The sequence below is a fragment of the Ixodes scapularis genome, unplaced genomic scaffold (genome assembly GCF_016920785.2).
Source record: "Ixodes scapularis isolate PalLabHiFi unplaced genomic scaffold, ASM1692078v2 PGA_scaffold12__126_contigs__length_90152505, whole genome shotgun sequence".
Lineage (NCBI taxonomy): Eukaryota > Metazoa > Arthropoda > Arachnida > Ixodida > Ixodidae > Ixodes > Ixodes scapularis.
The window spans coordinates 27649374-27675194 of NW_024609838.1; the positions used below are offsets into that span (position 1 = coordinate 27649374).

General features: G+C 47.5%; 2 protein-coding genes across 2 annotated transcripts; one reads left to right on the forward strand and one right to left on the reverse strand.

Moving 5' to 3' along the window:
• Positions 1-15047: 15047 nt before the first annotated feature.
• LOC121835351 (THAP domain-containing protein 3-like) lies at positions 15048-20644 on the reverse strand. The gene is made up of 4 exons (XM_042289480.1): positions 20374-20644; positions 19385-19520; positions 18630-18902; positions 15048-17182 (listed from the first exon to the last, which is right to left on the reverse strand). The coding sequence occupies exons 1-4, from the start codon at positions 20444-20446 to the stop codon at positions 16771-16773; spliced, it is 894 nt and encodes a 297-aa protein (XP_042145414.1). The 5' UTR covers positions 20447-20644; the 3' UTR covers positions 15048-16770.
• Positions 20645-23667: 3023 nt separating this feature from the next.
• LOC121835350 (microspherule protein 1-like) lies at positions 23668-25426 on the forward strand. The gene has a single exon (XM_042289479.1). The coding sequence runs from the start codon at positions 23841-23843 to the stop codon at positions 25332-25334; it is 1494 nt and encodes a 497-aa protein (XP_042145413.1). The 5' UTR covers positions 23668-23840; the 3' UTR covers positions 25335-25426.
• Positions 25427-25821: the final 395 nt, after the last annotated feature.

Here is a 25821-nt window from a genome sequence, read left to right on the forward strand (position 1 = left end):
GAAGACTCAAATAAGTCACTAAGATTATCAAAATGTTTTTCCTGCTTCTCCTGGCTCATGCAAATGTACTTTACCATTTGCGAAAATCAATGCCGTTATTCGCTAGAATGTAATGGGTCTAAAAAAGTAGGCGTAATTTCGTTAAACTGAACAAAATTACGCGTAAACTCCTCTCAATAGTGTTTACGTTTTCTTCTAATTAGCTGCTTAGAACATCTAACGACCTTGCCTTTACAAGAGACGAGCGATTTTATGAGAAAGGGCAACTCGGAAAGATACAAGCTTACGTCCACAGTCAAGGCGATCAAGTTCCGCTCCTTCGCGCGCTTTATTGCACGTGGCAGCGCCTTGTTGAAGAACCGCACTTCGGGGTCAACTGACTTCTTTCGGAGTTGTGGTATCAGCTTGTAGCAGAACACGAAATCTGCCGTTTGCCTGAGCCATAGGAGCAATTCCTGAAAAGCAAAGTCCAGATGCTAGCAGCGCTTTGCAAAAACGCGCACACTAATTGGATCATTGGAAAATTGAAATAGTATTTCTCGATAAAAAGGACACAAAGATATAAAATTTAGCCCAAATATGTAGATACGTCATGTTTTTCTTTCGGAACTATACCCATTTTCACCTCAAGAAAAAAAGCAAGTTTTGCGCAGTGTTCATACGCGGCGCGAAGTAGTTCTTACGGAATTCGGTTGTCGGAGGAAAAAGCGGTGCTTTTGGCGTTTAGAACGCGTACGTCTTGATGAGATAACATATATCTAATCTAAATTTAACCTATATATATTTTTATTATAAGCATGGAGGGGGCAATTAGTAGTGCTCCGCGAAGAGCCGGACTTTTTTTACTACGTAGAAAAGGTCCTTGAGGTGAAAACGGGTATAGTATAAAACTAAAATAAAAAGACCTCAAGATAGTTGCATGACTTTCGTTTTACTCAACGAACTTTGTTGTTTGCTTCAAACGACTATTAATAGTGTCCACAAAAAAGAGAAAAAAACGGCTTTACTACGGTTGATCGAACGTCGTTTTATCGAGGCTCATTTTAGCGAAAGGGGTACGGTTTATCGAAGCACGGTTTAGCGAAAATGGATACGTTTTATCGAGGCCTCCGTTCCAGAAATCCTGCTTGTAGGCGACGGCGAGCTAGGCTTCCAAACAGACCGCGCTTCGTGCGGTCACCCCTCGCTGTCGATCGAACGCGTGGATCGCCAAGGGTTGGTTAGGGTTCGGCAAGCTACCGGCATAGCCATTTTCTCTAAACGGCGATCCGATTTACTGTTGTCGCCAAAACGGCGTTCGCTAAAACGAGCTTCGCTAAACCGCACTTCTCCGAAAATCAGCATATTTTTCTCCATAGTTTACAACCATTCTGGCATATACTTACCACGACTTCTTTCACCACTGCTGACCCCCTGTCGCCATTCTGCAGGTTGTTTCCTCCTATGTAGACTGCCGCAAAATCCAACTTTTTGAGAGGCAACCCGTCGATGCACTCCTTGAGAGCCTGAACCGTCGCTCCCGACAAGCTAAATGTGCACACTTGTATGCGCTCATCTAAAAACAAACGGTCGCGGCAAAGCCATTTCACTTGGCTGCTCCCGAAGATTGCGCCTTTCATCTTCGTCCGGACCTCAATGAAATGTTCTAAACCTCACTTCTCTGTATGCCAGGGTCGAACGCTAGAGCACGTCTTTTGAAAGCAATACACCACAAGTCTTTTTTACGGAACGTGCAGATGGTCTTCACCGGAAAAGAAAATTGTGGGGGAGCGGTTATTTGTACGTATTTTACTTGTTTTGATGTCTAGCATTCAACAATGCTGCGGAATGAACACCGTGAAAACTAACACCAAACAAAAACTAACCCAAAACAAACAAAAGAGCCAAAACCCGTGCAAACTCCGCGCGAGGTCTTTCCTTCTGTTTTTACTTTGCGCACGCGACCCAACGCTGCCCGGTGCCGCCAGCTCCCTGCAGACGGACTTTGCGGGCACTGAAAGTGAAGGGAAACAGAAGGAGACAGACGCGCGCGTCTCCAACCGAGAAAAAGGAGGCAGGAGGCTTTGAAGTTGAAGTTGAGCGCAGACGTCTCTGTCGAAGAGCGCGGGAGCGGGCCCCGGACGGACGAGTTCACGCGAAGTTGGAGGGGAGGAAGGCGAAAGCAAATTCGCGCAACCTGCCGATCGCGGCATTTGCACCCGCAAATGAATGGGCTTGCCAACTTACAGACTAGCAAGACTTCACACCCAGTGAACCGAGCAAGTTAACCAGTTGATAAAAAAAAGTGAAATATACAAAGTAAAATATTTTGCTCCGCGAAAGCGGTCGGTTTTGTACTAACAGCGACAAAGCGCATTTACTACGGCTGATCGAACGCCTTTATATCGAGGCTCATTTTAGCGAAAAGGGTACGGTTTATGGAAGCACGGTTTAGCGAGAGGTGTACGTTTTATCGAGGCCTCCGTTTGAGAACTGTTGTTTGTAGCGGCGGCAAGCTAGGCTTCCAATCAGACCGCGCTTGGCGCGCGCGCCCCTCACTGTCGCTGGGGGAAAATTTAATATAATCTCAAGCTTGAGCGTGCACTACCAATAGTTCACCGCCAAGGGTTCGGCAATCTAGGCTAATGAATCGGGGGGATATCGGAAACGGCTCGCCGGCTGCCGCTATTTTCTCTAAACTGCGATTGGATGAACTGATATCGATAAAACGGCGTTCGCTAAAAGGAGCTCTTCTAAACCGCATGCCTCCGCGACAAAACGGTAATCCGCGGAGGTAAGAGCGACGTTGAAATGCGCACATCTCTGTCCATTTGGGCTGTTGGCGTTTCATGTCATTGCCAATGGGCGACGCAGCGCAGGTAATGCTAACTGCCCCGTGCCGCGCGCTTTTTTTTTTTTTTTTTTCATTTCTTTCCGATTTTTTGAGGTGTGCGTGTGCTGCTTGTGTTGCTTGAAAAGTATGCCAATTATTGAGATTCTAAAAGCAAACGTCTCGCAAGATGAGGTAATCGGATAACACTGACATTATGTCAATGTGATAACCTTTATCTCCCTAGGTTTACCCCCGAAATTCCCAAAACGTCCTAGTACTTACACAAGATAATGACTTCGGAAGGCATTTTAGGTATGCTTTGCAAATTTTTCTTTTACTTTACGAGCCACCTTGCGGATGTTAGTTTGGAACAATACAGGGGCGTGAACTCCAAAACGCCAAGTGATCAAGCGACAAATGCCTAACGTATAAATGCCGAAAAAGATATAAAAGTATGTCGTGCTAAAAAAAAAAAAAAAAAAAAAAACTCGTTTGTTTAAAGGTAACTTAAATCGATACATGGGGATTTAATTACCCATGTGTAATTTGTTCGGAAAATTCATAATCTCGCGAAGAGAGTTTGTGCAATAAGAATTGGTTTTTTTTTTGTTTTTGTTTTTTTATTTCCGCAGTTCAATATTGTAGCTTATCATCATGTATGTCAGCATAAATGACATTCACCAACCAAAACAAAATCACCCTTTATTCCAACACATTGCTACATGTTAAAAAAAAAATATATATATATATATAGATCTCGAAAACAATTATAGCAAACAGCGAAGACATTATTTATTTTATTTAATCTACGCGCTTCGATATGCTTTGCACAATGGGGAAGGGGCATATGCTAGAGGGTGTTCTCAGATAAGAACGGCCGACCATATCCGGTGACCATTTTTAATTTTGACTAGAAAAATGCATCTTGCTGTCTCAATGCCCAGGAAAACGGAACCGGTCGTTGTTTTGTTGGTTTCTTTTCTTTTTTTTTTTGTTTGCGTGTGTGTGTGTGTGTGTGTGGGGGGGGGGGGGGGCGGGAGAGGAGTTGCCTTCAAAAAAAAAAAAAAAAAAGTCAGAAACACCTGCTCAATCTGAAGCGGTGTTTGCGGATTTCAAAACATTGGCATTTCAGGGAACTTTCCCCCAAAATGTGTTGTGGCTACTGGCCCACAAATATTTACCGACAAAGTAAGTATGAGAATGGTTGAGCCAAAATATTTATCACGAAGTGTCGACGTCGTTATTTTGAAATAAGAAATCGCACAGACGACTGCAGATTGAGCCATTCTGCCCAATACCCGTGCCACACGGGCAACTTGAATGCCATTTACAACGAATGAGATTTGTGTGATCGGAGAATCAGCTCGCACTCTGTCGCGCGTGGAATGCGCCACGCCCGGAGTGTCGCCCGCTCATTGGCCGTTCGCTCAAATTTCATTCCTTGTAAATGGCATTTGAGTTGCCCGTGTGGCACGGGTATGAGTTTCATCTTTTTTTCTCCGCATTTATTGAAGACAGGATTTTCAAACTTTGTCAGCGTGTTGTCCTCTATTTGGCTAATCTTCGTGATAAATATTTTTGTCCTGGTTAGCGGCAAAAGTTCCCGAAAAACGCCCAAATAAAGGCATTTTCCTAAATGTGCATAATGTTGAAAATCAATTTAAAAAGAAAAGGCTATCTTCGATTTTTTTTAAACTCTTCCAAGTTAACGCCAATGATATGCACTAACAGGATGTGCAAAAACACGTTGCATTATTTGTGTGTCTTTGAAGTTACAAAGCAAGAAACTGACTAAATGGAGGCTACCGCGGTTGCCATGAATGAGGCCTGTGCATACGCCTAGTTGACAATTTCATTATTTTTACACAGCGTAAAACTGCTCCCGGGTGGTCAGATTGACAGCACAGAGGTGGAGGGTACTTTTGAAGTGATAATTCGTGATACGTATTTTTTAGGGGCGAACCTCCTTAGGGGCTAGCCATGTCCGTATGTCCGTCCGCCGTCGGGTGCACGTGCTCCTGCTCGTGAGCTCACGCGCTCACGAGCACGTGAGCACGTGCTCGTGTAGGGCAAAAAAAAAAACGCATCTCCACGTGGTGAATGATGTTGTTGGGGGCGAAGCTCTGGTGGTGGTTGTCTGCGTAGACCATAGAGATCGTACATACTAACTCTAGAGGAAAAGGTCCGCCCTTTTCCCATGCATTCTGGCTGCCGCAAGCGGCGGAGCATGCAGGCAGACCCTCGGGGTCCCACACATTGTTACCAACTGCCTTCGATTTCGCGAATATAATTATATCATCAGAGCAGTGTCATGAACTTCAACAATCCACGAACTTACCGGTGGAAAGATATTCGCGTTCCTTTCGAAGCTTTCTTTTTGCATAGCGCGGAGATGTACGGCCTCGCATCAACGCTAAACTAAACCAGATAACCGTCCTCCCAGGCGGGGCGCGAGTGGGCGCGCCTCAGGAATACGAAACCAAGCAAACACAAGATTTCCGAGATTTCAACAGAAGGAAAGTTAATGCAGCGTAATGAGTATACTGCTTTTTATAAGCGTTAGAATAGCTCAGAATCTAGTTTACAAAGTTAAATTATCACTGTTTATATTGCTGAGAGTTTTCAGTCTTCTCGATTACCACTGCGACTGCCGTCCTTTAGCTGGCAACATTGGTTTCTTTCTCTCATGTTCTGTCGCTCTCTTTCGCGATCTTTCACTCGGGACCCAAGATGTAGGCCCTTGATGTAGGCGCGCGGGATTTGCCACTCCTCCTCACCCACCTTTACCCCACCTGGCGTAGACAATGAGCCGCAGCATGCCGAGCCTTTCGTTCGTTTTCATCCATGTCAGAAAGAGAATGCGTGGTATCGAACGTGGTTATATACGCCTTTGAGCATTTGATCGCAGCGTGACATGGATGAAAACGAACGAAAGGCTCGGCATGCTGCGGCTCAGCGTCTACGCAGACAAGCACCACCAGATCTTCGCCTCAATCAACACCATTTACCACGTGGAGATGCGGTTGTTTTTTGTCCTTATTATTAGTACAAGAGTCACAAAAATGCGCAGAAGTTGGAGCAATCGCGAGACGCTAGCCTGTCGCACGCTTCGCAGTGCCCGTTTTCTACAGCGGGCGTGTAGCCTCTGTGCGCACGCCACGTAGGGGAAACGATCGGTGCGGCTCCGATGACAGGCGTTTAGGTAACACGATATAGGGCTCTAACACGATATTGAGGACAGGGCGACGTACAACGGGGGCACCTTCGCGCGGCAATAGGGCCTCGTGGTGGGCCGCACACCGCACACCGTGAAGAGAATAAAAAGAAAAAGAAAAGAAAAGAAAGACTTTCGTTTGCTTGAGACTTTTTATGCTCCCTTTTCATCACATTTTTGTCTCAGACTCACTGTAGCCGCTTCGCACTAGACTGCCAGCAGGCCTGGGTGGAATCGTGCCTTTATTGTCCGAGTGGCTTGTTTGCAGACGCTATCGTTCTTGCTACCAGCAATTCGTGTCGCAGTGGGTTGATGCATGTATACACTGTCAGCAGTGCCAGAATTGAATTCCAGGCACGGGATGGAGGGAATCCCAGGCTGTGGTTTTCATTTCAACTGAACTCCTGAAAGTCAGCCCTTGCGAACCAATGCCACATTGGGTAATTTGGTGCTGAGGACGTCCTCCATATCTGACGCACATTTGATATCTGATGTAGCCGGCCCTCGAAGGTTGTAAACAGTTGCATCATGGTGCTTGACGAGGCCTCCAATCCCATCGCAGGCGTTCTTACCTCCCAGTAGCGGAAACTTGTTACTTGGCCGACAGGTACTCGGTCTTAGCGAGCTCATGAAGTTCGTACCTATTCTTGAAGTAGCTTGCTCCGCCGTCACTGACCTAGATAAAATGTGCGTAGAAAGGAGCAACGTCCTCAGCCACTCGTGAATTTTCCCAAGGCCGTAGCATGTGCGGGAGGAATCGTGGCTGGTATCATCACTGATCGGAGCGCAGCTACAAGCCCTTTTTTTGGTTGTCACTACGCATGACGTTGCTTGTGAATATATTCTCTAATAATATATGGCAACCGAAGAGTTTGTGCCCTCTAATGGTTTCGCCTCCCCTCCTTTTCCACCAATCAACGCACTCCTTCTTGTGACGTGATCCTCTGGGTGACTAATTAATCAAGAACGCGAAGGATGCAGCTAAACTGCCTAGAACGTGGACTGGAAGGAAAATACGACGTTTCGGGGGAACGTCCTTCAAGTGATAGTTACAAAACACGGTGAGGAACAAGGAAAGGGTTGTATACGTCACAAGAAAAGGGGGCTATGCTTCTTACTCACCGATATTTTGTTTCTTACAAGAAGATGGGCGTCCACCCGAAACTTCGTGTATTCCTTCCCGTCCACGTCCTGTTTATTGTTGCACAATATATCTTTTGTGATTACGTGCCCAAGCTCATTGTTCTCGGCAGCCCCATTCTCTTACACGCTGAGATAAACATCTGCTATCGGAGCCACTTCGGTTGATTCCTTTGCTTGGCGTACACGCCGACTACTGGAAACGTACCCTGCGAAGCGTGCGACAGGCTACCGTCTCTGGATTGCTCCGGGTCATGCTGATTTTTTTTTTTTTAAATCTTGTACAAAGAAAACATGACTTGCTCAAAATTATCACTTAGAAACTATCGCCCACCCGAGCGCTGTCCATCTGACCACCCCGGAGCACTTTTACGGGCTGTAAAAATTATGAACTTGTCAACTACGGGTATGTATAATACACGCAAACAATGCAATGATATTTTTGCTCATCATGCTCATAGATATCATTGGCGTTAATTTGGAAGAGTTAAAAATATCTAAGATAGCAATTTTTTTTTTTAAATTGATTTGCAAAAGTATGCATATTTAGTAAAATGCCTCCATTTAAGCGTTTCTCGTAAACTTTTCTTGCTAATCAGGACAACAATATTTATGGTCAGATAGAGGACAACACGCTAGCAAAGTTTGAAAATCCGGGCTTGAATAAATGCGGAGAAAAAAAAAAAGTTAAAACTTAGGCAGTATGGCTCAATGTGCCGTCGTCTGTGCGATTTTCTATTTCAAAATAACGACGTCAATACGTCGTGATAAATAATTTAGGTCAACCATCCCCATAGGGGCCAGTAGCCACAGCACAGTTTGGGGGAGAGCTGCCTGAAATGCCAATTTTGCGAAATCCACAAACAACGCTTCAGATTGAGCAGGTGTTTCTGACTTTTTTTCTTGAAGGCAAGTTTGCTTTTTCCTAAAACAAAGACCGGTTCCGTTTTTCGGGGCATTGAGGCAGCAAGATGCATTTTTCTGGTCAAAATTAAAAACTGTTACCGGACACGGTCGGCCGTTCTTATCTGAAGACGGAGTCGTCTTCTGCCGCGGCATAACATAACACAACTGCGTGTATATTTGACAAACAAATATCAGTAAGCTAGGTGACTTCTGTACGTTTTATTTATGTAGAATACGCATGCACCATCACATTTTATTGCGTTCTTTTAGTGGGTAGAGGAAAATCGGACCCTTCACGTAACATATTTTAGTAGCTTTACTTTTTCGAGTACAAAAGAGGGATCTTAGTAGTCGAGGAGAAGTAATCAAACTTAGGAACGACTATAGAGACACGACAAGAAATGTAGAAACGAAAACTGGTGGTCAGTCAAGTGCAAAACAAGCACCCAGGAGACTTTATTCACATTGCGCGGTCGCATTTTAATATTGCAATTATGAAATTCATCTAAATTTGGAAAATAGACGCAAGTGGAAAACGTTCTCGATTGAAAGAACGCATGTTCTTCCTGTCCTCACTCAGAATACTGTAGCGGGACTTGGTCCTTCCTCCAAAACGCCAACACAGTGAAGACGATAACGAGTTGATGTTTGAAAGGCCTGTGCATAGAATGATAACATCATGTCCCTTGATTGCAGATTAGCGCAGTCTTCAGGCACGAAACCGCCCAAGTTGAAGCACTGGAGGCGGTCACAAACTGGAGTCGATAAGACTGTTTGCCGAGCCGACCAAGTCTTGCGCTAGAATGTATAAATAGCAGATTGGTTAAAAGCAGAGTCAATAATTATGTTCAATGCAGGACACCAAGTAACAGTTGCGAGCTTTCATGAAAATTTCAAACTAGCTAATGATAGCGACGTACTTCGTCCCTCGAACACATCCGAATCTGGAAGCAATCTGTTTACAATAGGTGTTATACGTTTATTCAGTGTGTGGTTCGCACCAACCTGAAGTACACAAAGTGACTCTCAGTTGATCGTGGCAATCGCACGATTTTGATAAAGTGAAAATGTACATCACTTGCGACAGAAATCATAACTGAATGGAGACGTCATAAAAAAAAGTTCTTACCTCTTGATTTTGCTTCTCTTCGGGAAGGCTAGCCGACTGACATATCGCGACTGAAAAGTCTAGGTCTTCTCAACCAATAACGACCAAAACAAAGCGGTCGTGCGCGAACAGCCGTCACCGCCGGACGGACAACATATCGGCGTTCAGAGTTCTGCGAATCCTCCGGAGAAGTCACTCCCCGCGAACATTCACCGACCGCACTCCTCACCCCTCTAGCCCCTCAGGGCGACTGCCGACCGCGGCCCGCCCGCCGCCGCCGCCGTGAGCGACTCGGCACGAGCCTCACAAACCCGCCAATCCGCTGCGAGCATCGAATGCGACGTCATCACGTGTCGTTTACGTCACCCTACCGAAGGAGACGTGAAGCGCCGTCCGCGAATTTCTCGGGGCACGGAAGCACTGTGAAGGCTGTCACTAGCGGCGTTTTGGTTGCGTTTCGACTACACTGAAGGAAATGCAACTGTAACGAACCAAAATGTGGTTTACGTTCTTTCCCGAGGAGTTTTAAGGGACACGAGCTCTCATTTCGCTGCTAGACCCAGATACGTTACGCACTCATTCGCCTCGGAGGGAGAGCGCCTTTTCACGCCTTCGACGCGCGCGCCATCTGGAATCTTGAAAAGTTCCTATCGGAGATGAAAATCGAGGAGCGCTCCCTCTTAAGGGCTTACTCCTAGTCAACATAAGAACTCGGCATAAAAAAATATTAGAAGTGCAACGGAAGCAGGTTTTTTTTTTTTTTTTTTTGTAAATACTACTTGATCATGATAAAACTTCAAAGAATTCCCTTCAAGCGTTCTTGTTTTTTTTCTGTTTTTTTTTTTTTTTCAAATAGCGTTTTGGCATCTGATCTCATTTCTATTTTTCTTTCTGAATTGTACGCTAGAGGAACTGGGCTGGTTCTCTGTAAGGCTGGTTTAGTTGTATTCATATTCAGATTTACTTAAAATAATTTTAAATCATGGGACTATGTCGAAGCTCGACTCTGTACGCAAGGTTCCAGAGAAGAGGACAACTGTTTAAACAACAATTCTTTAGAGCTTTTTACGGTCTAATTAAAATCACTTTCTATGATTGTCATGTTTTCAAAGCATACTAATTGTCCTAAATATTAAAAAAGACTTATGTTGTAGCGCACGACGCGCACTTGCGCCATCTTTTGAAAGGTGGATGAAATTCGAGATTGAGGACTTCAGGAAAATTGGCGCTGATTCTGTTCCTCATGACGCAGAGGATTCTTGTCTCAAATATTTTTTCGCGCTGCTTCCTCGTTCTTGCAATCACAGTTAATCGTGCGAAAGAAAAAAATTAGAAGCGCGTCACAAGCAAGTTGTCGAAAACGCTTAGTGCCTACAAATAATCTATTTAATGCTGCCCGCCATGTTTTGACGCCACGAAATGTGCAAATATTGAACTACATATAATAGCGACGACGAAGGGAAATTTTTTTCTCTTTACTCCCAAAATAAACAAACATATATATTTTTAAGGTTCAACTTTTCAACCGCGCCGGTTCTGTTTTGTCCGCCATCGTGCCGAGATTTGAGATTTTCAGTTTTAGCGTTCCAGTAACTGCGCCTCACGTAAGGCAACATACAGCTGGTCATCGTGGCTCAAATCCGAGGCTCACGAAAAGGGTCTAATAAATCCCTTCAACTAGAAGTACGCAATCAAAAGCGTTTCACTTGGGCGAAACCCTCCTCTGGCTGTTTTTCATTGGATTACTTTTTACCTCATTTTTTGAAATAGGAATATGTGAGACGATCAACTTTCGTGGTATTGGTTTAATAATGCAACGACTCCAAGCTTCCACTGTGCGCTTTACACCAACCATGACCCTTGTTCTTTGCAACTATTGATAAGCAGCCAGGGCCGAATTGCTAGAAACAGCGTCTTAGCTGAGACTGTAGGAAAGGAAACAATGTCAAAGCCAGCGCACGAGCTGAGCGGGACTCAAGCCGCGTCTCAAGACGTTCGCGCGCCCCACATTTTGCACTGCTTTCTTTCACACAGTCTCAGCTAGAGTGAACTCGAAACGACTGAGTGGGCCGAACCAGAGCCTGGCCGAACTACAGGCACTACAGGCTCCGCTCATGCTCTCAGTGGCACCTCAAACTGTAGAAAGCGATCAGGTGGAACCAAGCCTCCTGCGTTGCCCAGGGGGTGATATATGAAAAGAGACTTGTTAGGCCTTGTTTTGGGTAGTACAAACTTTAGCGTCTCAAGCTGCCACGCATGCAGATGCGTGCCTGCTCTGGTGCGGAGCTCGAGATCACGGTGAAAATACAAAGAACAACAAACATTCGAACGCTGTCAAAGCTAAGACGCTAAGAGCGTGAGCCAAGAGATGCCCTTTCACCCGTTCCAAAGTAGACATGGCAAAAAAAAAGAAACATGAAAGCGTCGCGACACAGGTGTTTTGTCATCACCATGCACCCAGAGACAAGATACGCGTACCCTAGCGGTGGTGTCTTAAATTTGGCACTTTTGATTGTCTTGTGGCGTTGAGTCTGGCCGATTTCTGGCGTCCAAAGGTGTTTTTTTGTTCTTCAGCACCAGACAGAATAAAAAAAAGCTCAACCAACGTGCCGTAAGTAGTGCGAGGCTCAATCAGGTGAGCTTGTACTACCCAAAATGAGTGCGCTACAGTTTGTTCAAAGCTTCAGCGCAAAAGGCCTATCTATACCTTCGCTGCGATCGAAGCGAGCGGCGACACATGTCAAGGTCATGTGGGCAATATAGGGCTATATTGTTTTTTTTTTTTTATGATTTTGAAGTCAGAGGCAACGTCAAAACACCACGTCACGACGACGTGGCGTTACGACGACGCCACGACGTTACCTGACACCAAGATGCTGTCGTAAGGCTTTCGTGACAGCGCGTCGCGTCGAGGAGGACGCTGTTTCCGACATCAAGTCGCCGTTGTAACGCGGTCATGGCGCTGCGCCGCGTTGAGAACGACGTGAACGTGGACGTTGATGCTGACGTTGACGTCGACGCCTTAATCAACCTCAAATGTCCCTATGACGTCGCGTTAACGTCGTTTGAACGATGTCAACGTCAAAGCCACAACGACGTCACGATGAAGCCTTGACGGCGTGTAACGTCTTCGCCTTCGCCAACATCAACGTCGACGTCGTGAAGTTGTCGGGGCGTCGCCGTGATGTCGAGTTGCGTCATGTCGACGACCTGACACCAAGCGTCTTTATGACGCCGAATTGACAAGGACGCCGTCATCTTGACGTCGCGCGACGTCGTCGTCGTCGTCAACGTTGATATCGACGTCGTTGTCAACGCAATATGACGTCAGAACGCAGTCTTGATATTGTGTAATGCGCGTTGTCAACGTCGATGACGACGTTGACGTCAAGGCGTCGTCGTGATGTCGCATGGCGTTCTTACCACAAGTCAGGTCGCGGTGACATTATGTATTGACGTGACGCCTGACGTCTAGGCTGTATATAAATTACAACCCGGCGTTCTACTCTTTCCAGCGGCGTAGACATTCCATTTTCCCGGGGGGGGGGGGGGGGGGGGGGGGGGGGGGCGGCAGGCTGAGACGTTTTTCGGAGGGGGGGGGGGGGGGGTGCAGCGCATTGCCTTTTCGCCAGAACTGGAGATTGAAGCTAACAAAAGCAAGCTGGGATTCCATTTCCCATGTATTTTGTCAATAAAGGCGACGTCGGCGTTACACGTAAACAGCGTCTCGGTAAGGATCATGGCCCGTGCCCCGATGTCCCCCCGAAGTCTACGCCTGTGACTGTTTCCATGACCTTGATCAGTGTGCCGGTCAAGCTTGGCGTTGGAACGCAAGGCGTTTTTCATAAAAAACGGCTTATCCAAACCACTTCGCTCGTAGCGCCCGAGAGGGCGCTACGAGCGAAGTAGTTTTAAATCCCTTAAATTAGCCTTTTTTTTTTTTCACATGCGGAGGTGCAGAAATAGCACTCCGGTGACCCCACTCGTCTTTTCCAGAACACTCTATCTCAGCTGAGAGGCTGTTCTAACGAAAACCCCTTCATGTTTTAAAAGTAGCGCGAGCTGCGTCGATGCACGAGGTACGTGCAACGTGCAGCTCTTGGGAAGTTCATGGCGGCACAGCGAAGCACTGAGCTAGATTTCAGACGTCATGTTCTTCCCAGAAGTGGCGCTCGGCATGTGTCTCAAGCATTTCCACATCAATGAATGGCGCCACTCTTCCCAGGATAGAGGCTTTAGTTCTAGCAAGCCGGCCCAGGATCACAACTCATGAAGTTTCCTCGCGCTTGTCTTCCGTTTTTGGGAGTCCCTGCAACCAGTGTTGCGAGATGAGATCAAGCGAGATGCTCAGTGCTGCCCCGCCACGTTCTTCTATATCCGGGCTAGAGAGCGGTCTTCCTTGTGGCTTTCACTGTCGTCTAGGAGCAATGGGACTTTTTGAGCCGCATGGTGGTGTGACCACACTACCATACCCAACACCGCCTGAGCCATCCTGAACAACTGTCCCCCGACCACTCCGACTAAAAATGTGGGCAATTATACTTGCCTAAAGAGCCGATCGAAATAAGTTTCAACTTACGATAATTGAATTCTTGTCAATACAAACTCGTTTCTTGAGAGGTGTTCCGCGTAAGTCCCTGCAGGCAACATGCCTCATGAGCTATGTATGGGTCTAATTACTCTAGAAACTTGTTTAACTCAACTCCGGAGCAAAGAGGACAACACGGTGAGGAGGAGGTGCCTCCTCACCGGTCAGGACGAGTGGGGCCACCGGAGTGCTATTTCTGCACCTCTGCATGTGGAAAAAAAAAAAAAAAAAGGCTAATTAAAGGGCTTTAAAGCCACCTCGCTCGTAGCGCCCTCTCTCGGGTGCTACGAGCGAAGTGGTTCGGATTAGCCGTTTTTTATGAAAAACGCATTGCGTTGAAACGCCAAGCTAGACCGGCACACTGATCAAGGTCATAGAAAAAATAGAACGTTTGCTTGCTTTCCTACGTTACGGTATAACTTGGTCCGGGCACTTAATCTAACAGCCTACCGATGAATCAATGCTTTAATCGCGATTAAATTTTTAAACATGTTAGTCGGTTAAATTTTGAGAAACAAAAAAGTAAGATTGAACGCTTTCACCACGCAGACGTGTACGAGTACACCTGCACGAAGGCAAACTTTAGGTGAACATTTGACCCTAAAGTAAACCGCAGGGGCGAGATATGCAACTCGAGTGAAGTGAATGTTACATGTGCCACAGCCACTTCAACGCCATGCGATTGTCCGTTTAGCGTAGCTGAGAATATTCCGAACAATCAAAGGAGTTCCCTATTGCCGGAAAATATTAACGAACTTGTTTGCTTCTGAAGGCCCGTTCACACTCTTGCAACCGAGTACGACTGAGAGAGACAAGACCGGTTTTTAATCCTCTTGCGACTTCTTAGGACCAGCTCCGCAGCAGCGCGCCCGGTCCTAAGAAGTCGCAAGAGGATTAAAAACCGGTCTGGTCTATCTCGGTCGAAGTCAGTCGCAAGAGTGTGAACGCCGCTTGAAGCTGAAGTAATAATTTGTGAGTGTGGGTGTCTTTTGGCTGTTCTCAAATACACATCCACGTTTATTTAAAATATGAAATTTTACATTTTCTCGTTTATTACAAATTTAACAGAAGCAAAAAAATTGTAATTTACTTTTTTTAAACTATGATACATGGAAATGTACGAAATCTATTAATTGGTAAATTATTCGGTAAAAATTGACGCCCAGCCCTAGTTAAAACTTAGTCTCCGGGACATCCGTGCTTTGGATGATCCGGACTGCTTAGCGGTTCTCCCGTGTACATGTTGTAAAAATACAAATAAATATTACAACAACAAGTGTGCGTGAGTTAATAATATAAATAATCTTTATTTCCAGACCTACATGTGTCTGAGGAGCTGCGGCAAAAGAACACACACAAAAAAAAACACTTCTTACGAGTTGTGAATGCGAAAGCATAAATGTCGTTCTTCCGCTTCCTTAGTTCGTCTGCGGCGTAGTGGCGTGGACGGCCACGTTTCGCCGGCAGACGGCCTAGCGCGCGCGCTTTCGTGAAGTGGCCGCGCCGCGCTGAGCTCGGCCATGCGACCTCTCTGGAATCAGCCCGGACGGGCTCTGTTGGCTCTGCAGCCTCCACTCCATCCTCCTACCGGCGGCCGCGCTGCTGCGTGCGCTGCGCCGCCATGGAGAGGGCTTCTCTGGTGGCTTTTTTTGGAATTACGAAGAACAAGAGCCAATAGGAGCTGCGTTCCTTGATGACGTGCACCGGCCAATGGGAGCATAATCCATCAGAAATCGGCTTCACTTGGGAAAGGGAATTTTAGTTGACATTTGGCCAATGGTTGGCGTGGTTTCAAAGCTGATGACGTCGGTTCGCTCCATGGGGCAGTTCCCCCGAATTTGGGGCAACAAGTTGGTGTTGAAGCAGTGGCTTCAACACAAGGCACAGCTGACGGACCAGCTCAAGGTTTGGGCTGACAATGGCACCTTCATCTTTTGTCTCTCAAAGTCAATTTCATTTCATTTATTATTCCCTCAGGGCACGAAAGCAATACAGAGGGGAGTGGGCGGTTAACACATAAAAGATGCATAGTTAAGCGAGGCAAAAAACAACAACAAAAAAACACACACTATGCAACATCTAGAAAAAGTTGGTAATAACATTTTTAAAATCAACAGTGTTAGTTATTGAGACTATATGTGTGGGAAGGCGATTCCAATCAATGGAGGTCTGGGGTAGAAAAGTGGCATTAAAAGTGGAGGTGCTGCAATGGGGAATCCCTACCTTTAGGTCATGGTCTAAGCATGTGCTGCTTTCGGAGCCTATTGGCTACGTGAAGGCCTTCTTGCTGCTGCAGGTTGTTCAGAGCCAGGCCACGACCCTACCTGCCCCATCTCTGATGCACCCTCTTTCGTCCAGCTGGTTGCGCATGAGCTTTAGCATGTGGCGTCGCAAGACAGCGTGGAGCCTGCTGGTGGGGTCCGATGGATTGCTGAACAACCTCTTCAGCATCTGAGCAAAGTGCACTCCGAGCACTGTGAGCATGGTAATGCTGTGGTTTGTCCTGTCAAAGGTCACACTTATGCACTCGGCTCCAGCTTCCTTCAGTTTGATGATTACTCCCGTACCAGGTTGGCATGAACGTTGCCGTCCAGACCATCAATGAGGGCGTAGCCCAGGGGGATGTTCCAGTTTCTGTTGGCTAACAAGTGCATGCTTTGCAGAGGTGACGCAGTCGTTGCGGATGATGCCGTGACCCAGGTCGCAGTACCCGACAACCTCTTCATCATCCTAGTCTGTTTGGCTTTTTATGCCCATCTCGACGACCGTGAGGCTGACGAAAAGACGTCCCTTTTGGGCTTACTGTGCGACTTTTTCGAAGGACTGCTGGGTGAATCCTGGTTGTGCATCCACCACCACTGCCCATTTCCACAGGGTGCTTGGGTGTGGTAGCTTGACATGCTTCCGCAGAAAGCTTTACACCTTTGCTGAGTAAAAATGGAGTGCAAGGGAAAACTTGCGCACATCCTCTGTACATGCATTTTTGTTGTGCCTAACTATTTTTAGGAGGAGGTTGCCCATTGTGTTGGTGAATGCATTGTCAAGTATCTAACTGCTGGCTTAGGAAGTTGTGATCTCAGTTGACAGAGCAGCGTGTTCAGCTTCCTAATCCTGGCCATCTTCCGACTGGTCTCCTTCTTAGCCTGTTTCAACAGTTTCCTCACCTCCTGCAGCTCGTGCTTCCCCGTGGCCAGGAGGACCCCCTGCAGTCGTGGGGACACAGCTGCATACGAGTGGTCACCGGAGGAAGTGTTGTGTCGCATGAACACAGCTTCAGGGGGAGTCTCTGACGTCGTAGCCGAAGAGGGGGAAGTAACCATCTCTACACTACTTCCAGAACCAGCGGCGGCATGGGCCTCTCCTGGGGATGACTGCTCGGTTGTTGATCCAGGCTGCCTTTCCGGAGAACTAGACCTGTCAGCAAAACGAGCAGTGACATTCAAGACTGCCCGTATTCCACAAGACTGTGTGCCAGTGCATGCGTTGTTTGCAGGTTATACAGTGGAGTGTGATATGTGACCACACCTTTTATGCATGGGCCACAAGTGGCACTTACCCACAAAAAGTGGGTGCTGGGGTTCTGGCTTATGAGTAGGGTTCCAAGTTTTCGTTATTTATTTTTTAATGTGTGAGTATTACCTGGCTCTATGAGCAAAAAAAGGGCCGTGATCGCAGGCCGTAGCCAAGAACCGTAACCAAAAGTCGTGACCAATCCAAAACAATCAAAAATCAAAAGACAATGAGAAAAGAAATCTTTCGTCATGTGATCTCTCTGGTCACGTGAGCTCTCCAGTCATGTGATCTTTCTGGTCGCGTAATCTATCTGGTCAAATGGTGAAACAAAAAATAAATAACTAAAAGAAAACCATCCCTTGCTTGGTTTCGAACCTAGGCCCCTTTGATAAAAAAACTAGTGCGCTATCCGTTGTGCCAACATAACCCGGCCAAAGGTAATGCTCCTGCATTCTCATATCATAGGAGAAAGCTTAGGTGCCCTCGAAGTTTAATTACTTCAAAATGGGGGTGATTTTTTCGTGTTTATCTCTTTTTTTTCTCTCTCAAATTCTGAGTTTTTTGGCGTCTATATTTGATATCGACCGAAATTCGGGTTTTAACGGTGCTTCTGTAATAACATAGAATGCATATCTGTGGCGCTTCTAGGAGACGCAACATTATATTCGTCATTCATTTTTAAATGAAGCACATAGAAACAATTTCGAAATAAAGAAAAAAGCGTCGCGGACAATGTTCTGGTTAAGCACAAATACAGTTATTTATAAAGGTTCCCAATATGAAAGTGGGCTTTTTCATCAAGGCGAGCTCAATTCGGGGTTTTTCGGTTTTTACTGATTTCAAGAAAAATTTATCGGAGGTTATATTTTAATGTTTATTGGTATACACCGAAAACGCAAAACTCACTTATGATTGAATTATTGTAAAAAGCAAAATGACATGCCATGGAATCATTATAATGGTGGTGGTTGAAGCTGTTGCAAAGAACCTGAATAGAAGCCCCATGCTTTACTGAAACCTGTCTATTGGATTCCAAAGATGCCACTTTTCTAGTGATTCGTTGACCACCACTTTCAGATACAAAAGGTATACCTTTGCAAATTGTACAACTTGTCACCCAAAGTACCAGAAGACTGGGGTCTGCATCATGTGTAATTTTACCTAGTAATTGTTGTACTGACTTTTTTGTGTGTGTGTGTGTGCAGTGTTGTCAAGTGCAGAGAGTGAGCATGTTAGTTTAATAGTGCTCCTTGGGACCCATCCCCTTCATGTATTAAATCTGCAACAATTATTTTGAGGGAAATAAATAAATTGTGATCTGCTGCAATGAAACTGGCCCTGTTCATACCTATGTCTTTGCTTCAGTTGCTGGCACAGAAGGGAGGCCTGGTCAGATTGCGATCTTAATCGCTTCCGAAGTGACCGTTTTCTCTTACTTGCAGGAGAGCTGAACACTGTTGGCACACTTCCTTGCTTGAGGTATGTCTTATTGTTCAGCTGGTAGAAGCAGTTGTCTGCAAAGTGCACTGAGCACAATTTGGACCACCTACTGGGCGTCCAGTCTCGAAAAGGCATTTTCTCCATCCACGCCTTCAGGAGTTCCGGATCATTCAGTGGGAATCTGTGATGGCATAAAGAAGCAACTATGAAAGCTTTCTTTTTTTAGCATACGAAAAGGTACTAAGCCATCTGGTAAAGACTGTTTTAGGCACATCCCAAGTGCATAAATGAGCTATCTGGTGTCTTGCAGACTAACCTCCTTTTCGGGCCACTACCAGGAACAAGTAGGTATGGTTATGTGCTCATTTATTCAAATCACCCTTCTATTACAAACAAACACTAAGAATGCCATACTTCTGAAGTGAATCGCATTTCCTCTTGTGGGAGGCATGAATTTAAGTGAAGAGGTTTTGAGCAGTGGGATCAGCTTATAAGCTGCTTTCCTCATAAAGCACTATGTGTGCGTGAAGGCGAGCTGCAGACGTTTTAGCATGCGAGGGGACGGAAGAGAAATTCACGCCACGTCAAACAGTCTCAACACGTTTGGATGGCAAGCAAAGCTAACGGCGTGACCAGGTTGACTTCAAGAACTAAGAAACTTACCTGTGATACGAGATCGCCGAGTCCCGGCTACCCCTGTTGGCACAGTCAATAGCGGCGCAGGTACTCGGCATGGTCTTGTTTTTAAGGTCGTTTGTCTCAGTTAGCAAAGTGACGGAGCAAGACGAGCTGTCGAAATCTGAACCGAAAAGATGCGCGTCAAAAGCTGTCTGCTATGTTCACAGACTGCAAATACAACAGCGTTCAAATGGTTTAAATAGTTCAGATTATTTGTAAAAATCTATTTTTACCACAGAAAAAAACACAATTCACGGGTATTGGTGATTGTAAACAAATTTAGAAGGCACAAAAGCGACAGAGAATGAGCAAATGCTTTTTATGCGCGCTCAAAATTTTTGTAGCGCTGAAGCACGCTGAACGACGACGACGTTCAGTGAAAAGGAAGCTGCTCGAAAACAACATAATGATAAGAGAAGCTGGTACAGTTTTGTGTACATGACTGCCAGTGGCGTACCAACTTGTTTTTGAGTGGGGGGGGGCAAACCAGACCTCCCCCTCTTCCCCCCCCCCCCCCCCCCCCCCTGCCCTTGAGTATCCCTTGGGCGCCAGTGTTTGCCCTGCCCGGTGGCGGCTGTTTCAGGGGAAGGGGGGGGGGGGGGGGGGGAGGGGGGCAGAACACATGCCTTGCCTTGCCGCCCCCTCCCCCCACACACACTCTGAGAATAAGGGGGGGGGGGGGGGGGGCACAAGCGCCTTGGCCCCCTCGGTTGGTACGCCCATGACGACTGCCAACCGATCGCAGTCGGCACTCGGCAGACGGGAGCCCTTTTCACGTCATCACGAACCACGTAGTAAGGTCCAAACTCCGAGCGTTGAGGAAAAGGCGCACGGAGGTTCGGACTCGGACCAGCTAGTTCAGCGCCAATTCGCTCAGCGCCGAGCAGTTCAGAGATTTTAACACTTCTCTTGGTGCCTCAAATGCGAATCTTGACCACCGCGCCAAGAAAATTGACCGGGCACGTCCGTCGTACCTTTAGAACTCTTTTGAACTCGAACGACCGAGCGATGTCCGAAGAGCACAGGTCGGAAATGATCCGAACCCATACGAGAAGCACGGGGCCGAAGCTGGCTTATCCTGAATGAATGCACGCGAAAAGCCTCATCCCCTCGTACTCCACGTTATTCCTACGCGAGAGAGCACACAAAACTCTGAAAACACGAAATCCACACACTACATCGACGCCCTCAACGCATTCGACTCCCACAGGGCGCTGCCATCTTTTCGTCACGTGCCAAGTGGTCAAAGTTGTACAACATGGCGGCGCCCAGCGAAGGTCAACGAGGTAGATGGCGGAGGTTCACTTTTGCCTGCTCTGAACGCTATGGGCAGAGCTCTGAGCTCTGGCTATGAGCTTGCACTTCTAGCCTTCGTTAAAGTACAACATAAGGTGAAGTTCAGGCCCGTTCACACTCTTGCGACCCTTGCGACCTCTTAAAACTGGGTTCCTTGAAAGTTAAAACCTCTTACAACGAGAGCTGGCGCTATCTATGGGGTAGCAGTGTAAACTTGGCGGTCCGGCATATTTTCTATTTCTCTCGCGCATCGTCCTTTTATTCTTGGCTCAAAAAACTTTTGTCAACGTTATGAACGAGCCTTTCTTATAGGTATTACGCACATTTGACCTCGAAAATACCGCAAAACCTTCGCTCTTGTAAAATGCAGTTTCAGGCATATGGTTCCAGCATAGAGTTATTATAATGTACGCTAGAGGTTCAAGTGGCGCTAGTGTGCTGACGCAAATTGAAGCAGACAGCAACCAGTCGAAAATTGACTTCCGGTAATGCATTTCTATGGAAAAAAGCGAGTGCATTTTCTCCCTGCGCTCGATCACAAGAGCAAATATTCCAAATAATTCGTACGTACTAGGTAGCTTGGAACATTTCTCAGTCAGGCCGTCGAAAGAATTGGTCAGTTACGGCGTTTTTCTTTCGAATTCATCGCATTAAAAACGGTGCTAAAACGGCTACGTACGTGTATTTATGTGCACTGTCGGACACTGTTAGCGCGAACGCGGCGTGGGTGATTTCCAGCATGGGGGATTTACATGCCAAACGAACGAAGGACATCTGGAAAATCAAGAGCGGCGGCAGGAACTACGCAATAACACTGGATCAGTAACTCGCAGTGCATGTACGATCAAAATAAATTGAAGGCCACGTAATCTATTCCGACTTTAAATAAGTGAGTACCACTTTATTCTTTCTGCTCTGAGCGAAGATGTTCGTTCTACGTTCAAAATATCACCCGCACCCTCGAAATCTTTGAGAACAAGTGCCCGATAAAAGCTGCCCGGCAGAGAAAACAAGGCGAAGAGACACCTTTCATAACCTACGGACTTTATTCTATACGGTTTGAATGTTTTTATCCGCTCATGCACGACGGGGTCATTTTCATATAGTGACAGGACTGTCATATTATCAATATATAAGCGTCACCGGAATGCTGGCGAGCCTTGAACACACACTATATTCGTTTCGATCGTAAATTTGCTTCGAATCGTCGCTTGCTTTTACACACCCGCTGTGGAACACACGTTTGGGACTGAAATGTAGCGAAGTTAAATATCGTTCACTGATGAAGAAAAATGCGCAAACTAAAGCAATTACACTTTTACAGTGTTAATCAAGGTACATACTATTTGGTACGACCCAAATAACCAAAATGTTCCGTGTTATTTTCCGGCGAAGAGACAAACTGCACGCGCATTTTCCCATAGGAATGCACGGGAGCACCACAAAAGGAGACTGGTTGCTGTCTGCTTCAATTTGCGTCACGGAAGTCGCGTAGACACTAGCGCCAGTTGAACCTCTAGCGTACATTATAATAACTCTATGGGTTCCAGGGTCACTGCATAGATAGCGCCAGTGTGCCAATATGTTCTCTCCTTGTCTCGTCCTAAGTAGAGCACTACTTAGGACGCCGAGAGGCGTCCTAAGTAGTGCTCTACTTAGGACGCCGAGAGGCGGCGTTCTAGATTGCGCTACTCTGCTCCTTCGGAGCAGAGTAGCGTAGAGTTCCTGTATATGCTACCTACGGTAGCAGAGTTGCGCATTCAGCCTCGGCGCGTGGCCGTAGCGCCGGCTTTCCCGCATGGGCTGGATGCTTTGCTCCTCACGTGACTAAATTTGGCGAATAGCGGCGCCGCGCGCGCCGCCGCGCATGGAAAACAGGAGAGGAGGAAAATGAGGCGGAAAGCAGGGAAACATACGCCGGGGCAAGAGAAACGTCGGCGGAGCGACCGTAAAGGTGGCTTTCTTGCACGCCAACGGATGCTTTGCTCCTCACGTGATGGATCTCGGCGAATAGCGGCGTGGCGGCGCGGGGAAAACAAATGCGCAACTCTGGCTCCCGTAGGGAGCCTATACAGGAACTCTAGAGTAGCGCAATCTAGAACGCCGCCTCTCGGCGACTAGCGGCGAACGCCCGGAGGTTCCAACTGTGGTCAGAAATGCATGGAGAACGTGAGAAAATCGTTGTTTCTTCAGTATTGTGGGGTTGTACGGAATGGCAATTGTTTTTGACATAATAATGGAACATTTTAGAATAATTTGCGCTAAGTTTTGTGCCCCGCAAGTACGTAACTTTTTTTAAAAAATTGCCTGAGCGGCATCATGCAGCAGACGACACGGCGACGTCACACCATTCACGTGACCCGCTCCGGCCAACCCGAAAAGCCCATCTCCGCTGCGAGCAAAAATCGTCTGCTTCAAACGCCATTGCCTTGGAAATTGCCTTCTCAAAATTTGCACATGCATCCGATATTATTAAAACTTCGATAAATGGTTTAGTGCTTTACTAACTTCACGACAGACTAGTTTTGAAAAGTGTGAACTCACCGTTCATTTTTTAATCAGCCGTGTTGTGTCGATCTCCATGTACTCTCCCATAGGGCAGGCCGCCTCCTGGAACCCTGAGTACCACGTGACTCGCGCCGAGCCGCTCTGTCGGCCATGTTGTCGGCAAAACACGGGGTTCAAAGGATTGCGCTACTCTGCTCCGTAGGAGCTATATAGTGCTCTAGTCCTAAGAAGTTTTAAGAGGTTTTAAGAAGTCTCGACTCTCTCGGTCGTACTTGGTTGCAAGAGTATGAACGGGCCTTTAGTTAGTTGGTTAACGGTACCTAACGTTAATTGGCGGTACCACTTTTGACACAAAAAGCGCTAGGTGGCGCAAGCTACTGCCCGTTACAAAGGGCATAGTTAATATTTATTTATTTATCCATCTAAGTTTCAAGCAACTTCTTGAATCTAATCCTGTTGATTCAATCCAAAGCCTTAGCGCAGAAGAAAGTGGAGGACGCTATCTGCGCGCCTACGGCGCCTGCAATCTTCGTCGAAGACAAAACATTGCCGTTCTCCGAGTCTTCTGAATCCCCGTCGAACGTTTCGTGATCGCCAACGCTAAGTCGGACTGCGTGCGCCCGTCAAAACACGCGCGATGTCTTCGAATCTCATCCTGGGCCCCGTGGCGAGCGACAACTCCCAAGACGTGAGCGAGGTGTCACAGGCGCCCGAGTCGCCCCCGACAGCGATGGGACACCTTAACTTCTCCAACTCCGATAGCGAGTCGGTGCCCAGACCTCCTTCGACGGCGGTTCACCCGGGAATGAAGGTAAACAGCTACCTCTCGGAACACCTGCAGAAACGGCGCAGTTCGTCGCGCTCCATCAAACGCAAAAAGTTCGACGACGAGTTGGTCGAGAGCAGCCTCATTAAGACGTCGCGGGCGCGACCCTTGGGCGGTCCCTTGTCAAGCTCACTCACCGCCGGAGTCGGACCCATGGCCGCGTCGTCCAGTCTGACATCGGTGGTGGCGTCGTTCTCGGACAGCAGTCAGGTGGAATCCGTCGCCTCGCTCTACTCTGAGCGCAAAAAAAGTTCCAAGTCGACCCCGAAACGCGTGAAGAAGTCCTCGAAAAGCGCTCAGGCGGTCGTCGCCAAAGACCTTGGCCGCTGGAAGCCGCACGACGACTACGCGCTCATCCTGGCGGTCCAGCAGACCACCGATCTTGAAGCCGTCTTTCGAGCCGTCAAGTTTTCCTGCAACTTCACCCTGCAAGAGATCCGGGAGCGGTGGTACGCCCTCCTTTACGACCCCGCAATCTCCAAGATGGCCGTGGCGTCCATGAAACAGCTCCATCCGGACGTTCTGGCCGGTATCCAAGCCAAGGCCCTGTTCAGTGAAGAAGAAGAACTGCTCTTGGGCACGATCCCGTCGACTGCTCAGCCGACGCTCGAAGACTTCCAGGAACTGTTAGAGAAGCATGTTGACGTGTTCCTCGCCGCGCACACCGCCAAGGCACTGCAGAACCACTGGACGCTCATGAAGCAGTACTACCTCCTGCCGGATCAGACGGTGTCGCCGCGGTCCAAGGGCGAAGACACGCTGAGTTTCTCGGATGCCGAGGAGGAGCTCGAAAGGGATCCGCTTGGCTCGCCCAAGGACGAAGCCCTGGAGCACGAGCTGTTCCTCATGGACCGCGGGGTCAAGCAGGAGATCCGGCAGCTCGAGAACGAACTGCCCAAGTGGCAGGTCTTGGTGGACAGCGTCACCGGTGTCACGCCGGCTGACTTCGACAACCAAACGCTGGCCGTGCTCCGGGGCCGTCTGGTACGGTACCTGATGCGCTCCAAGGAGATCACCATCGGCCGTGCTACCAAGGACAGTGCCATCGACGTGGACCTGTCTCTGGAGGGGCCGGCATGGAAGGTGTCCCGGCGCCAGGGCGTGGTCAAGCTCCGCAACACGGGCGAGTTCATCATCGCCAACGAAGGCAAGAGGCCCATCTACATAGACGGGAAGCCCGTGCTGGCGGGAGACAAGCACAAGCTGAACAACAACTCGGTCGTCGAGATCGCGGGGCTCAGGTTCATCTTCCTTGTGAACCAGGACCTGATCAGTGTCATCTGTTCGCCTCAGTCGTGTGCGTGATCAGGCCGAGGAACGAGGGACGCTTCTGACTGACGTGACAAATGATGGAGAAATAAATGCGTAGCATTCAGAATGCCTTTGCCCACATCCAACCGTAGCCAGTCTGCTAGATCCTGGGAAAGTAGCGCCAAGCTCCGTATGTGATAGCCATTTTTGTCCATGAAATGAGCGGTTTCTGTTTGACCTCTCCATTCATGGTGAGCCGATCCAAATTGCCACTGACAGGTTGCTTTATAGAGATTTTTTATAGACAGAGACCTTGTTATCCACAACTCTGGCAAAAGAAACGCACAACTTTGCACTGCCACCACGTGTGGCGTTAATGCTTGGCACCACTGAAAAATAACTTTCCTGTGCAAGAGATCTGTGGAGATATGCATGATTGGTAAGTTGATTGCATACACAGTGCCTAAAATGCTTATACTAGCGAGGAACGTTTTCACTACAATGACACTGTACTCCGAAAGGATCAAAATGGTGATTGTCA

Coding starts and splice junctions, on each gene's coding strand:
- LOC121835350 (XM_042289479.1), top strand. CDS start 23,841: ATGTCTTCGAATCTCATCCTGGGCCCCGTGGCGAGCGACAACTCCCAA.
- LOC121835351 (XM_042289480.1), bottom strand. CDS start 20,446: ATGGGTTCGGATCATTTCCGACCTGTGCTCTTCGGACATCGCTCGGTC. Junction 19,521..20,373: donor AGTTCAAAAGAGTTCTAAAG/GTACGACGGACG, acceptor TTTTCGGTTCAG/ATTTCGACAGCTCGTCTTGC. Junction 17,183..18,629: donor CAACTGAAGCAAAGACATAG/GTATGAACAGGG, acceptor TTTTGCTGACAG/GTCTAGTTCTCCGGAAAGGC.